At 36.5% G+C, this 16,087-nt stretch overlaps 1 protein-coding gene across 13 annotated transcripts in view; it reads left to right on the plus strand.

Annotated features, from left to right (window-relative positions):
* LOC128517992 (butyrophilin subfamily 1 member A1-like) overlaps positions 1 to 15,955 on the plus strand; it is a 40,262-nt gene extending 24,307 nt beyond the window's left edge. For 12 of the 13 annotated variants that reach the window (XM_053491105.1, XM_053491138.1, XM_053491123.1 and 9 more), the window contains 2 exons: positions 5,805 to 5,831; positions 12,231 to 13,276. In XM_053491105.1, coding sequence (XP_053347080.1) covers positions 5,805 to 5,831; positions 12,231 to 12,766 — 563 coding nt within the window. In that variant the 3' untranslated portion in view covers positions 12,767 to 13,276. Of the gene's footprint in view, positions 1 to 5,804; positions 5,832 to 12,230 lie in introns of all 13 variants that reach the window. The other variant, XM_053491186.1, reaches the window with a different exon arrangement.
* Positions 15,956 to 16,087: the final 132 nt, after the last annotated feature.

Consider the following 16,087-nt stretch of genomic DNA (forward strand, 5'->3'; position numbering starts at 1 on the left):
AACGTCCACTTCACATTTATTATGTGTCCCAAACTTTTTGGAATTGGGTTTGTATACACACACACACACACAGTGTATATGAAACCAGATATTTACAAACACTAGAAAAAGAAACACAAACTTTTTTTCTTTACTGTCAAACATCAAATCAGAGTACACATTTTCTGTTTTAGATCAATAAATTTTTCGCATCTTTTTTGCATTTCTTAAATGTCAGAATTGAGGAAAGGTGAATTTTATGATTTTTTTATCACTTTCATTAAAATAAGAAGTAAGCCTATGCTAAGTTTGTGTATTTTAAACAAAAAGAAAACTCCAGATGATCCCATTCTGAGCTTAAGAAGCGTCTGATAGGATAATTGATTCCATTTGAGGTAATTGTTGGCTCACCTGTGGATGCATGTAAAGACACACCTCAAATACAGAGCCTCTTTCTTTGACATCATGAAAAAAATCAAGAAAAATCAACCAAGACATCAGGAAGAGAATTGTGGACTTCCACAAGCGTGGCTCATCCTTCGATGCAATTTCCAGATGCCTATAGGTCCACATTCATCCGTTCAGACAACAATACGCAAGTATAAAAAACATGGGAATGTACAACCACCATACCACTCAGGAAGTCACAGAAAGAAAGTTTTTTGTGGTGCAAAATGGCAAAAAAGCCATTACTTTAAAACCACCATAAAAAAAGCCAGACTACAGTTTGCAACTGTACATGGGGACAAAAATATTAATTTCTGGATTAATATCAGTACCCAACAGTGAGGTATGCTTGTGGTAGTACAATGTTGTGGGGCTGCTTTGTTGCAGATGGGAGTGGTGCACTTCATAAAATAGATGGCATTATGAGAAAAAAAATGTATATGGATATATTGAAGCAAAATCTGAAGACATCAGCCAGAAAGTTAAATCTTGTGTACAAATATGTCTTCTAAATGAACCCAAGCATACCAACAAAGTCAAGGTATTGGAGTGGCCATCACAAAGCCCTGATCTTAATCCCATAGAAAATTTGTGGGCGGCACTGAAAAGGCGAGTGCGAGCAAGAAAGCCTACAAACCTGACCCAGTTACACCAGTTCTGTCAAGAGGAGTGGGACAAATTTCTAGCAAACAGTAAAATTGTATTGTAAACTTATTGGCCTAAGTGAAACAGTTTCAGGAAAAATCTATCAAATACTAAGGAAGTGTATGTAAATTTTTGACTAATGAAAGTAATAAAAAAAATAATAAACTCCATAAAATTCTCCCTTGCTCAATTTATTGATCTAAAACAGAAAATGGTTATTTTACTTTGATTTAATGTTTGACAGTAAAAAAAAAAAAAAAAAAAAAAAAACGCTTTTTGTTGTTGTTTTTTTTCCCTGAAGTGTATGTAAATAATTGGTTTGAACTGTACATAATCTCTGACAATCAGGTCATTTAAATACAACTTAGTTTTTTGGGACATTTAAAATTGTGGCAAACATTACAGATAAATTCACATTTGTGTTCCCGCAAATCATTAAACCCAGAGTGACAAAAATGACAAACGTAATTTGTCCCTAAAAACCCAGTGACACTTTTAATGTTGAAATAGTGGTTTTCATGCAAGAACAAGTGAATAGTTCGATCATGGGGAATATTGCTTGTTTGAAAGAATGAGTATCCGGCTTTGTTTCCTGTATACCACTGTACCACTACAATTTAACCACTAAAGGTTAAATCATTTTCAAAACATTTTCAAAACACATGCACAAAGTTTACTTTATATTTATCAGATGGACCTACATCTTTTTGAAGCTGATTAGTGCTGTCAAATCTGAAGTGTGTTTTTCAGGATTTATAAGCTGGGCAAGATGTGTTGTCTTTGTTTTAAAAAAATGTACAGATGTCACATTTTTTTCTGAACAACTTCTGAAGTAAATATTTGGCATAGTTTTTCTAAGGAAGCACTGTGAGGAGGACAAAAAATTTGAATGACTATGGTAAAGGTGTCATTCATAAAAACGTTCATGTTTGTGTTTGTCATAGTGTATTCCAGTGACGGGCATGTGCCCACATCAATTTTGCCTCTCACTCACCCCGAAGGCTCACTACATAGGCAGTCTCCCTTTCTGTACTGTAGATGTGTAAAGGAACAAGGCCGCTAGATCAGGCTTGGCTGGCGCAAAATGATTGCTAATGAATCTCGGGCACTCTACTGCTCTACTGCCTCCAACATTCACCAGCCTAAACAGGAGTGTGGCATGTGATTGGGGCAACGCCTTGCCTTTTGTTAAAGTCCACGTTCCCAGTCAGGAAAGCCACCCAGACGTCGGACGTCACAATGACTCGCGTCTGAGGCTGCACTGAAAGAGAGCTGAGTGGGGCTCCGTGACCATGACTGCGAAAGCCAATATTAGGTACTGAATAATTATCATTAGCTAAATTGTGTAAGATAACATCAGCAAAATTTATTATGTTAACAAGACCGTCATTCAGCCTCAAAGACTTTGATTAAGAGCATAAAAGAAATCTTGTGGATTTTATGGTTCAAAATTAAACATTTTAATTTTATTTGTCACATACACAGTCATACACAGTACGACATGCAGTGAAATGCTTAGACAACTGCTCGTGACCTAAAAATAAAAGAATATGAATAGGAAAGGAAATAAATATGAAAATTAAAAATAAAGGGTAAGTTTAACTAGGAAAGAATAAAATAAAATATACAATAAAAATTAAAAATAAAATAACTGTACAAAAAAATACACAATATAGAAAAATATATAGAGAATATATGAAGAAATGTAGAACAATAAGAGCAGCGGAATAAAAGGTAATAAAAGAATGGTAATGTCCATGGTTGTGCAATCCACATATTTAAAGTGACTTATGCAGTGCAAATATGCTTAAAGTGATTTATTTAAGGCACTTGTGATGGAGTGATTTGATGACCACGAAGTGTAGTTGTGCAGTGGCCACTAGTGTAAACAAATGTCCAGAATGTCCATTGTGTGTGTAAAAACCACATGTGTGGGTCAGTACTGTGTGGTGGTGTGATTGTGATTGAGAGACCGTATAGTCTGATAACTTGATTCTTTCAGAGAGCGGAATTGCTTTCCTGACCTCAACAGAGTGAACGGTCCATTGTTGGGGTGGCTGAGGTCCTTCACAATCTTCCTGGCCTTGGTCCAGCACCACCTGCTATAGATTGAGTGCAGGTCAGGGAGCTCTGTGCGGATGGTGCGCTCAGCTGATCGCACAACCCTCTGTAGAGCTCGTCTGTCCTGCATGGTGCTGTTCCCGAACCAGGTTGAGATGTTTCCCATCAGGATGCTCTCTATGGTGCAGGAGTAAAAGTTCCTGAGCACCTTGGAGGGCAGTCGGAAGTCTCTCAAGCGTCTGAGGTGGTAGAGACGCTGTCGGGCCTTTTTCACCACGGTGTTGATGTGACAGGACCATGACAGGTCCTGCGTGATGTGAACACCGAGGTATTTGAAGCTGTCCACTCTCTCCACTGGGCTCTCGTTGATGACGGGGGTCTGGTAGTTCCTCTCCTGCTTGGTGCTGAAGTCCACTATCAACTCCTTTGTCTTACTGATGTTTAGAAGGAGGTTGTTCCTCTGGCACCAGTTCTCTAGATTCCTAAGCTCCTTCAGGTAAGCCGTCTCGTTGTTATCAGAGATCAGGCCCACCACGACGGTGTCGTCAGCAAACTTAATGATAGTGGTGGAGCTGGTAGTGGCCACACAGTCATATGTGTACAAAGAGTACAGCAGGGGGCTCAGAACACACTCCAGTGCTGAGAGTGATGGAGGCTGAGACATGTCCGCCATGTGGTCTGCCAGTTAGGAAGTTGGAGATCCACTGACACAGTGATGAGCTGAGTCCCAGGTGCTCCAGCTTGTTGGTGAGTGGGGAGGGAATTATAGTATTAAATGCAGAGCTGTAGTCGATGAAGAGCATTTTAACATAATTGACCCTTCTAGTGTCCAAGTGAGTAAGTGATGTGTGGAGGAGATGAGAGATTGCATCGTCTGTGGAACAATTTGGACGGTAAGTGAACTGTAGTGGGTCCAGTGTGTCGGGTAGTGAAGAAATGATGAAGTCTCTGACCAGGCATTCAAAGCACTTCATCACTACTGAAGTGAGGGCTACAGGGCGATAGTCATTGAGAGAAGCAGGATGAGGTTTATTCGGGACAGGAACAATAATGGACTCTTTGAAGCATGTGGGGATCACCGACTGAGATAAAGAGATGTTGAATATCTCTGTGAACACAGGTGCTAGCTGGTCTGCGCAGGCTCTGAGAATACGACCTGAGATGCTGTCTGGTCCTGCTGCTTTCCTGGTGTTCACTCTCTTGAAGGCTCTCTTCACGTCATGCTCGGTGATGATGAACATGTTTCTGGTGCTGGCAGTGTCTTCCTGTCTGCAGCCGTTAGCACTGCTAGCATTAGCATCGCTAGCGTCTTTAGCTGCAGCCTTGAAGCAAGCATAGAAAGTGTTCAGCTCGTCTGCCAGAGTCACGTCCACGTTCGTCATATCGGTTGTTGGTGTATCGGTTGTTGGTGTACCGGTTGTTGGTGTACCGGTTGTTGGTGTTTTATAGTCTGTGATGTTCCTGAGATGTTTCTGGAGTTTCTGTGATTTTACTGTTGTGATATTGAGGAAATAAGGACAATGATTTGTTTCAATAATTGACTAGTTCAATTAACTATTTTGTAACATTAAATTACCATTTAATTGCAAATAAATGTTGTCACTGGTGTGTTGGGTGCGTTTTTTTAAATTTCCTTTGACTGAAAGGTGAACAAATTATTTTTTTTTTTTTTCATGATTGATTACATCATTAGTCCTGTTTTTTCTATTGTTACTGTCTGCACCTGGAACTTTAAGACATTTCTCTGGCATAGCTATTATTAAATCACCTTAACTAAACTATGATGCCTATGAAACACCTATTCAACAATTTTAAATTATTGTGTAACAATGAAACAATATCTGCAGGTGAACCTTTATAAAATGCATTATCATGATAAGAAAAGGTTTCATTAAAAAAAAATACATTTTATGGTGGAAATAAAGCAATGCATTCCTGATCCCCTGTCCTTCATGAGCTGCATAGTTTTCTGGATGAAAATCCTACTCTGTATCATCGGCATGTTCAATACTGTAAATATATTGAGATGTTAAATAGAATGCTTTACAATGTGAAATTCAAATTATTATTTCGGATTTGTGTTTAAAGGTATGCTAAACAGGTATTTTTTTTTACTAGTTTACCTAGTATTTTTGCGTTAGTTTGTAATAATATCCTACGAGCAATCTTGCTTTGTATTAAAAATAATGCAAATTTTCATATGGTTTACATTTTTACATTACATTTTGCTAAGTACCTTTAAATTAATATCATTACTTTTCCTTGTTTGATGATATTCAAGTCAGTTTAAAATTAGAACCTTAATGTATAGGAGGTGAGTAAAATACTATAATTGTGATAATACAATTTTTTGTAGTTAGTTGTAGTTGTAGCTTTGTTAGTTTGCTACATTTGTAGCAATGTAAATGTCAAGAGTGTTGTTGACTGCCCCGGTCATTTGAATCACATAAAAACCTTGCACCATCATCAAATGTTGTTTTTAGTTTGTGTGGCTGTTCCTAGTTCATAGATTTATGATCAGTGAATCGTGATTTGTGGTAAAATGCTTCAGAAAAAAATGCCTTCAGAATAGAATAGAGCATTTTTATGACAATTTATTTATTATATATTTTTTCCTTTATAGAAGTAAAAAAGTGGAAATATTAAAATATTTATGTTTTTATTTTTATAAGAGTTTATAAAGAAGAAGAAGTTTTCAGGTAAGAAAAATGTTGTTTTTTTATCTTCATAATGGGTGAACAGTTTCTACTGTTTGTGTGTGTGTGTGTGTGTGTGTGTGTGCGCGCGCTTAAGGCTCTCATTTCACTGAGCCGAATGTGACCTAGAATTTAGACCGATGCAAATGTATGACCACTGGAGACCTAGAGGATGGCTGCTTATAGGCTTTTTTGGGCTCTGTATGAATTCTGATGTGGTCCTCAGCGTCCTTATTGTCGGGAGTATGTTTGAGCATGTTCAAAAATTTTGGCTGCCCCCTCCTGACATTAATGCCTCATTAATGCCTTGGTATCGATTCATAATCGCCATCATCAAGTGACAGCCAAAAATCATTGTATTAAATGTAGATGGAAGTAATGACAAAATTAACAAAGTAATATTTTAAGGAAAACAGTAATAATTAAGCACGGTTGAAAGATGTATTACATGTTAAAGTTTGATGCACAGTAATGTTTTAATCTAATATGTCTGTGGTTTGAATATTCCTGTTAATTTCATAATATAGTCTGATGACAAATCTACCATATTTTTATTCCTAAAATATGTGTGGCATAGCTGCCAACTTTTCAGCAAAGCTTGGAGTGAGATATTAATGGCATGGTTTTGTGCGCACACGCACTTAACGCTCCAAGCAAGCACACACCACACAAATTACCATGCATGGCTCAGGTTCTGTAAACTCTATTAGGACAGAAAATTACAATATCTATATTGAGTTTAATCAAACACAAAAAAGTGCATCACTATTTATATTCCTGTCAACATTCAAGGGATAACACACTTGATTAAGAGAGAATCTTACGAAACACAAGCAATATTATTTATAACATATGATGGCTCCAGCATGCACTCATACTGCCGAAACTCAGAATCAATTCACAAAATACAAAAATAAATAGATTAAAAATATATACATGGATTTAACTGTGCAGTCAAACATAAAGTGACACTGTGGATGAAAACTAATAAAGAAGAAAATAATACGGTAATAATATAAATATTAATAATAATAATAATGAATGGAGAAATCATAGTCAAAGGAGAATCACTATTCATACAAAAAAAGGAGGGAAGAAATGAACATGAAAAATAAAGATCCCGAATATAAAGTGGGATTGTAATGCATGTAGAATTGTGAATCTATGATAGCAACCCGGTAAAAAATATGGACATACACGGTTCTTGTCTCCACACCCTTTGAAACGGTATGTCGATAACGTCCTTATTGCTCATATTGCTAGTGTCAAAATGCGCTGTAGGTTTTGGAGAGATTCATTTAAAATATTTTTACTATTCTTACGAATTTGTTTCCACCATTAATGGCTTGATGGAGACTCTACACTTGAAAAATTAACCGGACTGGTAAAGACTGCAAGGACTTCAGACACGCTGGGACACGCCGGGAGAGGTCGGTTTCTAATTCGCCTCAGTGGAAATGGGCCTAAACAAGCTTGTGTGAGAATGTTTTTTGGTTTCTAAATAAGCATGTGTTTAAGTGTCCGCAATTGTGTTTTTTGAGTGTGTGCGTATGTATGGACAAAATGAATTTGTGTGTAAGAACAAGTTTGTGTAGCCTTTGACTGTGTTTAAATTTCTGTGTGTGTGGTTAAATGTGCATGTGTGTGACTGATTTCAGCAAAAGAAATCTTTCTCTTACAAATATGTCATTTGAGAAATGCAAATGACATTTCGTCACTTGCATGGACAAAAATATTTGCCATTTCCAGTCATTCCAGTAATATTCAAGGTAAACCCTATTCCAGAGGGATTGGCACGTCAGAGTAAGAAGGAAAGTAAATGAAGAGATGCACTCATGATGCATAGTGGCCCCTGTAAAAACTTCTGGAGACAGTGTGATGATCTGGGGTTGATTCTGTTGCTCAGGTCCAGACTCAGCAACGTTATGTGGCAATAAAATTAAGTCAGCTGACAACCTAAATCTTTTTTCAACCCTGATGGCATGGGCATATTTCTGTTTATGTTTTCTGTTTATGAGTGGTTATGAAAGTATGAGGAATCATTTTCACACATTAATTAGTGACCGCATTGTGTGTTCACAAATGTTCTGCTTTTAAATTCATCACAATTCCTGATGATTAAGTAAAAAAGTACATTTCATGAGCCCTCTAATTCCTCTAGAAGCAGTAAGGATTTAGGCAAATTTTACTATGTGATTTCTTTTTTTTTCTCTTACTGTTTGTGAATAATGATTGTGGTCTGATTAGAGCAAAAGAAGAACAGGTGTTAAGTACCAGACAGCGCAAACAGCTTGCAGCCTGAAATAAAGACAGACAGTTTTTGTTTTATCCAGCTGCATTTACATCTAAGTGAAAGATATAACTTGCCAAAAAAAAATTATTAAAAAAAAACTCAACCAGGTGAAGCCAATCATCTTCTCAGTGGCACACAAAGCAATTTAACTTTCAACTGTGATCAGATGAGGTAATTTAGATTTGCTTAGCATGAAAATCTGGAGCATTCAGTCCCTGGTAGTGCAGCTGAATCACTCAAACCAACTATGGGTTGCAACGCACTGTCAAAAGATCTCCTGGATGGAGTTTTTCATAGGCTCCATTGCTTTATGACTCAATTTATGAGTGGTTGTTGTGTGCTCTGGGCTTTGCAAAAATTCACCTTACAGATTCTAAGGCCACATGGAAAAATTGAGTTATGGTCAGATGAGACTAAAATTTAATTATAACACCAAACAATATTTTTGGCAGAAATCCAAAAAAACTTACCATCCAATTAACCTCATTCCTACAGGAAGTGGCAAATATCAATGGGAAGTAGGGGGCAAAATGTGCAAGGCTTTCTGTGCCATTAAGAAGGTGATTAGCCTTACCTGATTGAGTTAACAAATAATTTTTAGGAGGGAGTGGATTTTGCTGTACAGTTCACAGAGCGCTTCCTTAGCATTAGCGTTAGGTGGAATGTACACTCAATGTGACAATGAAAACAGTGGTGATTTCTTTCAGTAAATTTAAAAGGTCTACATCTAACAGTCACAAACTCCACCAACGATGAGCAATAGCTAGAAAGTAGTACAGCCTTTTACACCCTTCCAAGTTAATAAACACACCAGCCTCTGTCTTGTCGCATGTCGAGTTTTGTTGCCACGAAACGAGGCTAGCACGTCTAGCTGAAAGGCAGAGTCTGGAACTGAGCCATGTCCCCATGAAAACAAAAACAGCCATCTCTATATTCATGCAGTGTAGTATGCTGGAGTCGGATGTATTCCAATTTATTGTCCAGAAAGCAGATATTAGATTGAATAATGGATGAGAGAGATGGCCGACTAGGGGTTGTTTTTAGCATCAGGCAACACCGAGGGCTGCAGGCCTGGTCCCCACAGCAAGCCGAGGTCTTCTAGCTTTTCCCGTAGCTCATCCTGTATGTTGTTTACTGAGTTGCAAAAGTGTCTTTCGGTGGTATATGTGAACACTGATTGCTCCAATGTCCATATACAGCGTACAAATGGGCTAAAACATAAAATAAACAAAAGCAGCACCATTTTGGCCACTGTGCACTACTGCCATGCTGCCACTCAAGAGATGGGTGACACTCAATGTGTGAGGGTAGCTGTTGCATTGGTAAATCTGTTTGCATCTACTAAACACAGGCCTCATATTGTGATTAGTGACCACTATTATAACCTTAGGGGAGCACAGACATGTTTGATTGATGCCCTATTGTAACTAATAGCCTACTGTGCACACCTTTTAATTTGATGTCAGCATCTACTGAAGTGAAACTTAAATTTAGTAGAGGAGGAGGTTGACGATTCATTGTAAGCTAAAGTTTTTTTTTAATGTGTGTTGCTTATGTGCTTCAACAATCCTTGTAATTAAAGATTTTGTGTGCAACGAAAACCAGCAATTTTTACTTGTTGCCAATGACTCACTATAAACACAATAAATTAATGGCTTTGTTCTATATATTAATAAAACTGACATATTACTGACATTACATTGCATACAAACACAATTGCAGGCAGAATGTTCAATGGCACAAAACTGGACAAGGTGTAGTCTTTGGCAAGATTGTACAAAATTCTAATTAATATAACCAAAATAATTTTGCCATTACATTTAGCATTTGTGCTTTTTAACACCCTTGTGACTCTAAAAAAACATCACTAAAATCAAAAGAAATCATTTAAAAACTGCATTTTTGTATTTACTTGGGTTATCTTTGTGTAATGTAAAAACATCCTTTTAAGTGTGACAAATATGCAATAACTAAAAAAAAATTAGGAACAGGACAATGATTCTAAATATATGTTGAAATCCACTATGTATTACCTCAAGAGATGCAAGCTGAAGGTTTTAAATCGGCCATTACAGTCGTCTGGTTTAAACATCATTAAAAATTTGTGTGTAAATCTTAATAGAGCTGTGCATGCAAGATGACCAAAGAATATGACAGAACTAGAAGCATTTTGCAAGGAAGAATGGGAGAAAATCCAAGTACAAGAATTGAAGGACTTTTATCTGGCTATAAAAAGCGTTTGCAAGCTGTGATATCTGCCAGAGGAGGTGCTATTGAATACTGATTATGTAGGGTGTACAAACCTTTGCACAGTGTCATAATATTGTTTTTATTTGTGTTTAATTTATGGCATAAGAAGTAACTATGCATAAATGTTTGCTGAAAAAAATTTTTTTTTTTTTTTTTTTGCTATTTCCAAGAAAAACTGTTAAAATCTTTTCAATTAAAAAAATTACCAAAATCTGTTATTTATCAAGAGGTGCCCAAACTTTTGCATAAGACTGCATATGCAAAATTTTATGTGACCTTGAAGATCAACTCAGGAAAAGCACAAAGTTTTTGCATTAAAATGCAAAATTTTACATATACGCGTTGTAAATTCAGTCAGTGAGTGAAGATTTGCTCTTTTGCAATTACGTGCAAATGAGAGCAACAGCTGATGAGCTGAACAGCTGATGATCATGACAGGAAAAAGAAAAGGACTGTAAGCACTTATCAAGAAGATTTCACTAATTACGCAATAGACAAACTGTGTCATTTAAAGGGAAACACTAGCGTCACGGCAGCTCACCCCCAAATTAAGCGAGGTCTTGTGTGAGGTTGTGACCGTGGTGAATTTCATCAAAACGCAACTTCCAAAAGCCTGATTGTTCTCTGCACTTTATAAGGAGAAAGCAGAATTGCTTTCCTGACCGGAACAGAGAAAACGGTCCATTATTGGGGACTCGAGATGTGGGACAGGCACCTCGATCAAGGCATTACTGATGTCTTTGAGAATTTGAGTGATGCACAGTAATCCTATTTATTAAGCAGCACATCTCTTCCCTGAGAGGATTATTTAAAAAATACTTCACAAACAGTGCTCAGTATGACTGGGTGTTTGATCCATTCAGTGCAACAGGTTGGTGTATTTTGGTACAGTACTTTAATTTCATTTTATTGATAGACTATGACCATAAAATTTTATTATACTTGTAAACAATAAGTTTTGTACTTTTTTGTACATTAAGTTTATTTATGAGACTGAGGTTTACAAGTCAGGACACTGAGTGAATTCTGTCTGGGAGTGGAGAGGGAGCATTCACCTATCAGCCAGAGGGCTATGAGCATTCTTCTGCCCTTCAACACCTCTTATCTCTGTGAGATGGGGTTTTCAGCTGTTGTTTCACTGAAAACAAATCAGTTCAGTTGAGATCAAAACAGATCTCAGCTCAACATTGAGCATGACTGCTCTCGACTTGTTCATGGTTATTGCCAAATGTGTTTGCTCTTTTTTGCACAGCTTGCAAAGTGACATAGTAAGGCTAAGTTATAACAATTGTAGTTTATCTGTTTCAATCTTGTTGATTTAGAAATTGATATTTCAATAAATTTGACATTTTAAATTGTCCAATTTCATTCATTTTGTTGACAAATGGGGCTTGAAAATTCACCCACTCCCTTAAGTGAGGAATAACCGAAAATGTTTGAGAATCACGGCATTAATCAGAGAATACAAAATATTGACTCAGGGAGGCTGAATAAAAATGCATGCCATACTTTTTTTTTTTAGATATTTATCTGTAAAGAAATCTTTAAAACATCTATTATTTTCCTTTACTTTTACAGTTATGTGCCACTTTGTGTTGGTCTATCACACAAACCCCCCAAAAATACATTAACATTTGTGGTTGTAACTGAGAAAAAGTGGCTCCAGTGGTATAAATACTTTTGTAAAGCACTGTATATAGTTATGTACTGTATAAAGTTATGTATATAGCACAGAGCAAGTATGATTTATTTTGCTGAATGACATGTCATAAATCAGTTTTTGACCAAAAAGCTGCAGCACGCGCACACACGATTAATAATTGATGTGAATGTGTAAAATGTGTTTGTGTTTCTCTCAGTGAATGTGACTCTGGATCCTGATACAGCTCATCCTAGACTCATTCTCTCTGACAATGGCAAAGAAGTGTGGAGTGGAGATGCACCACAGGATCTCCCTGGTACACAAATGAGATTTGATTTTCTTTCTGTTTTGGGTCACCAGAGTTTCTCCTCAGGGAGAGCTTATTATGAGGTGCAGGTCAGTGGTAAATCTGAGTGGACATTAGGAATTGTAAGCGAGAACATTGACAGAAAGAAGTGGATTCCACGTAAACCTCAGAATGGGTTCTGGACTGTGAAATTAAGGAACGGGAATCAGTACAGTGCTTATGCTGATCCTGATGTCCCACTCACACTGAGAGAGAAGGTGGAGAAGGTGGGGGTGTTTGTGGATTATGAGGAGGGTCTGGTCTCCTTTTATGATGTGAAGTCCAGATCTCATATCTATTCTTTCACTGATCAGTTTTTCACTGAGAAATTGTATCCATACTTTAGTCCTTTGCGCAATGACGATGGTAAAAATTCAGCCCCACTGATCATCACTGATACTGAATAAATATCTGTTTAATGTTCTACAACATTTAAGCTTTTTTTTTACATCTGGCTATAGTTGTCACTAAAGTCTAAGTTAATTTTAATAATATAAATTGAGAAACTCTAGATTGTGTGTATGAAGTTTCTTTGTCCCAAGATGGCACCAGTGTGGGTGGCTTGCCATTTTCAGCTGACATTGTTTTTAGGATTATTATTGTTATTGTCATTTTTTTACTTAAAAAGTTAACTTTCTGCTGGTATATGATCGCCAAACACTCTTTTACCTTCAGCTTTCTACGGAAAAATTAATACAGTTTAAGAATAATAAGCAAAATCATCTGTTATCCCCACTGTTATCGGGTACACCTGCTCACCTCTAACGCTGTGCAGTTCCAGATCACCGGAGAAAGCGCTCCCGTCGCCGAGGCAAATGCAGCGGTTGTCAAGTGAAGCTTACGGCCTGTTTGGCATGTTTTCCCAAAACCTCCCGGCTGATCTATGGAACCGATCAGTATCTTATTATGTCTCTGGGTTTCAGGAGCCCTGGGCTTATCTCAGCCCACCCGCGACAGTAAACAGAATGACCAGGATGGGCCTGGTAAATGTTAAATAACCAACAAAACTTTCATTCTAAAAGAGTTTATCACCTCATGTATTTTGGACTTTCTTTTTATTACGGAGATGTGGCTGAGTATGGAGTGATATCCCGGACATTTTTTTTTGTGACATAATTGAAATGCATTTCATAATTGAAATGCAATTGCAAACTTTGCATTACCATTTGCTATTTCACCTTTGCAAATGCACACTGACTGCCAAATTTCAAATAAAAAAGCATTTGTATTTTCCATGTCTTACAAGTCATGAGCCTGTCATATTTAAATAGCAAAATCAATTACCATGTTTGTGGTAGTGACGTCACTCGCAGTCGCCGACCAAGAGGGGGAAAAATTTAAACAATGGTGGTGAACCGCAGTAAAGTTGGTGTTATGCGCTAAAATTCCCCCCTGCCACGGATTGCACCCCCCACAAAATCTCTATCTAATACTGTATATTAGGGCATATATAGGGCATATATAGGGCATATCAAATGTGTTATATTATTATTATAAAATATGATAATACTATTATAATTAACCCTAGGCACGTGACAAACTAATACACAAAAATTCAGACACGTAATACAAATTCTCATATTTGTCATTGACTACAATGCCACATCACTGAGGGTGTTTAAGTTTTAAAACTTACAAAATCTTAAAACTCACTTGTTTTCTCTGGCGTTTAAACCAACATGAGATGTTGATTTTATATATTATGGTTAATTACATACGCGTGATGCTATTTTAATTCTGTCTTTTATATTATTTTATTTAATATTTGTCTTTTTATATTATTATTTTATTATCTATGTGAAGCACTTTGGGGCATTCTTGTTAATGTGATATACAAATAAAGTTGAGTTGAGAAACATTTTTAATGTACTGTAAAAAAATGAACACAGTTTTCAGTTTTCTCCTCTTACTGGGAGCTGGGACATGCAACTGACAGAACTGTATGCACTTTTAAATAGTGGGCTCGTATTCCAAAACACTCATGAATCAAAGCAAATTTTCTCATAGAAAATAATAGAAACTTAAACTATTTGTTCCACAGCCAAAAAATAAATGAATACATAAAAATAATTAATACAAAATATAAAGTTAAAATAAAACAAATTAACCTGCACTTTAAAAAAAGGAACAAATAAATCTCGACAACTAAGTGTTTCCGTTAATGTGTGCAGGCGCTGTGTGTGTGTGTGTGGGTGTGTGTGTGTGTGTGTGTGTGTGTGTGTGTGTGTGTGTTTGTGTTTGTTTATGTGTGTGAAGCTAAAGTAAAAGGAGACTCTTATATTTAGCCCCTTAGCCTGTCGTTATGTGTGTGCGTGCGCATAATTTGACACCGTGCTGGTTCCCACACTCTCTCTCCAATTTCCCTGCTAGTCTTTATAACATTTAGCCAATCTTAACCTATTTTAGTCTGGACATTTTAGTTGAGTTTTAGTCAGAGGAATCCTTAAGTATTTTAGTTTAATCTAGTTTAGCCAGAACCATTTTTTAAAGGTTTTCCACAAAATTATTATCTTAACATTTAAAATGTATCTTTTCATCTGATATTTTCAGCTAATTATATTTATATTTAACCATCACATCAACTACTACATGTCCATATCACTACAAAACAATAGGAGCAGTATGGACAGTGTTTCGAACTCTATTTATATATATGAATTTACACATTTGGACTGTTGTAAGGATAGCTCCCATGGGTTACAATTATTTGCTAACATATTAGTGTGTTTGGCCACAATTTAATTATAAAAAAAAAATCTCAACATAATTACCACAAAGAGGCTGTAAAACTCGTTGATTATTAAAATGAGCCCAAACATCCACTTTTCTCAACACTGCTGTCATGGAGAAGAGTTAAAGATGAACTTATAACACCCCGTCACTGCGAGCACAAACTACTCCTGAAATGTCGCACACCATGACCGAGGAAACACTGCTGCTCATGCCGTAATAAATGCACGCCATATCGCAGTGGATTGTGATGAAAATTGTATTTTGAACAGACATTTGTTTTATTAGCTTTTGTTTAAACCACATTTTAATCTCATCTTTTTTTATCAACAATATTGCATGCTGATTTTGTCACTGTCACTGTTTATTAATGTCTTGTTATTGTCTCGTCTTAGTCACGGGAAAAAAGTTTTTCAACGAACATTTTTTTTTGTCATTATTTTTGTTGATAGAATAAAGTAAAGCTTTCATACCAGCTTTAATCTGAGCATCTGTTAATTGATTAATTTGAGGCTGTAACTCTAAATGAAATATACTTCTTTGCAGAAGATGTAAGTTTTGGTCTTGTCTCTCTTCATGAGAGCAAGTTTCATCACGGTGCTTGATGGCTTTTACAAATACACTTGACAATACCATTCTTGCATGTGTTTTCATAGTTTTGGGTAAAAAAAAAACAGTTTGTGTTGCTGGTTGTTTTGCAGTGCCTTGCCTAGAAAAAAAAAGTAAAAGAAAATTGCTAAATGCTTTTCAAAATTTTAAAGTGTTTATCATTTGTATAAACACTGCATGGTAGACACTTTAAACAATATTCCAGTACAGGATTATTAACATATGACTATATTTAAATATTACAAATGTTCTTTGTTAAAATATATTATACAGTCAGAGGCAGCTGTCTTCTGTGATCTGCCAGATCGTCAGCTATTTCTAAGCTCCCCAGCGTGTTCAATGTGGCCCAAAGTATTGCAAAAACATATACCATGTATTATAGCTCTTAT

This window comes from Clarias gariepinus, chromosome 1 (genome assembly GCF_024256425.1).
Source record: "Clarias gariepinus isolate MV-2021 ecotype Netherlands chromosome 1, CGAR_prim_01v2, whole genome shotgun sequence".
NCBI classification, from domain to species: Eukaryota; Metazoa; Chordata; class Actinopteri; order Siluriformes; family Clariidae; genus Clarias; species Clarias gariepinus.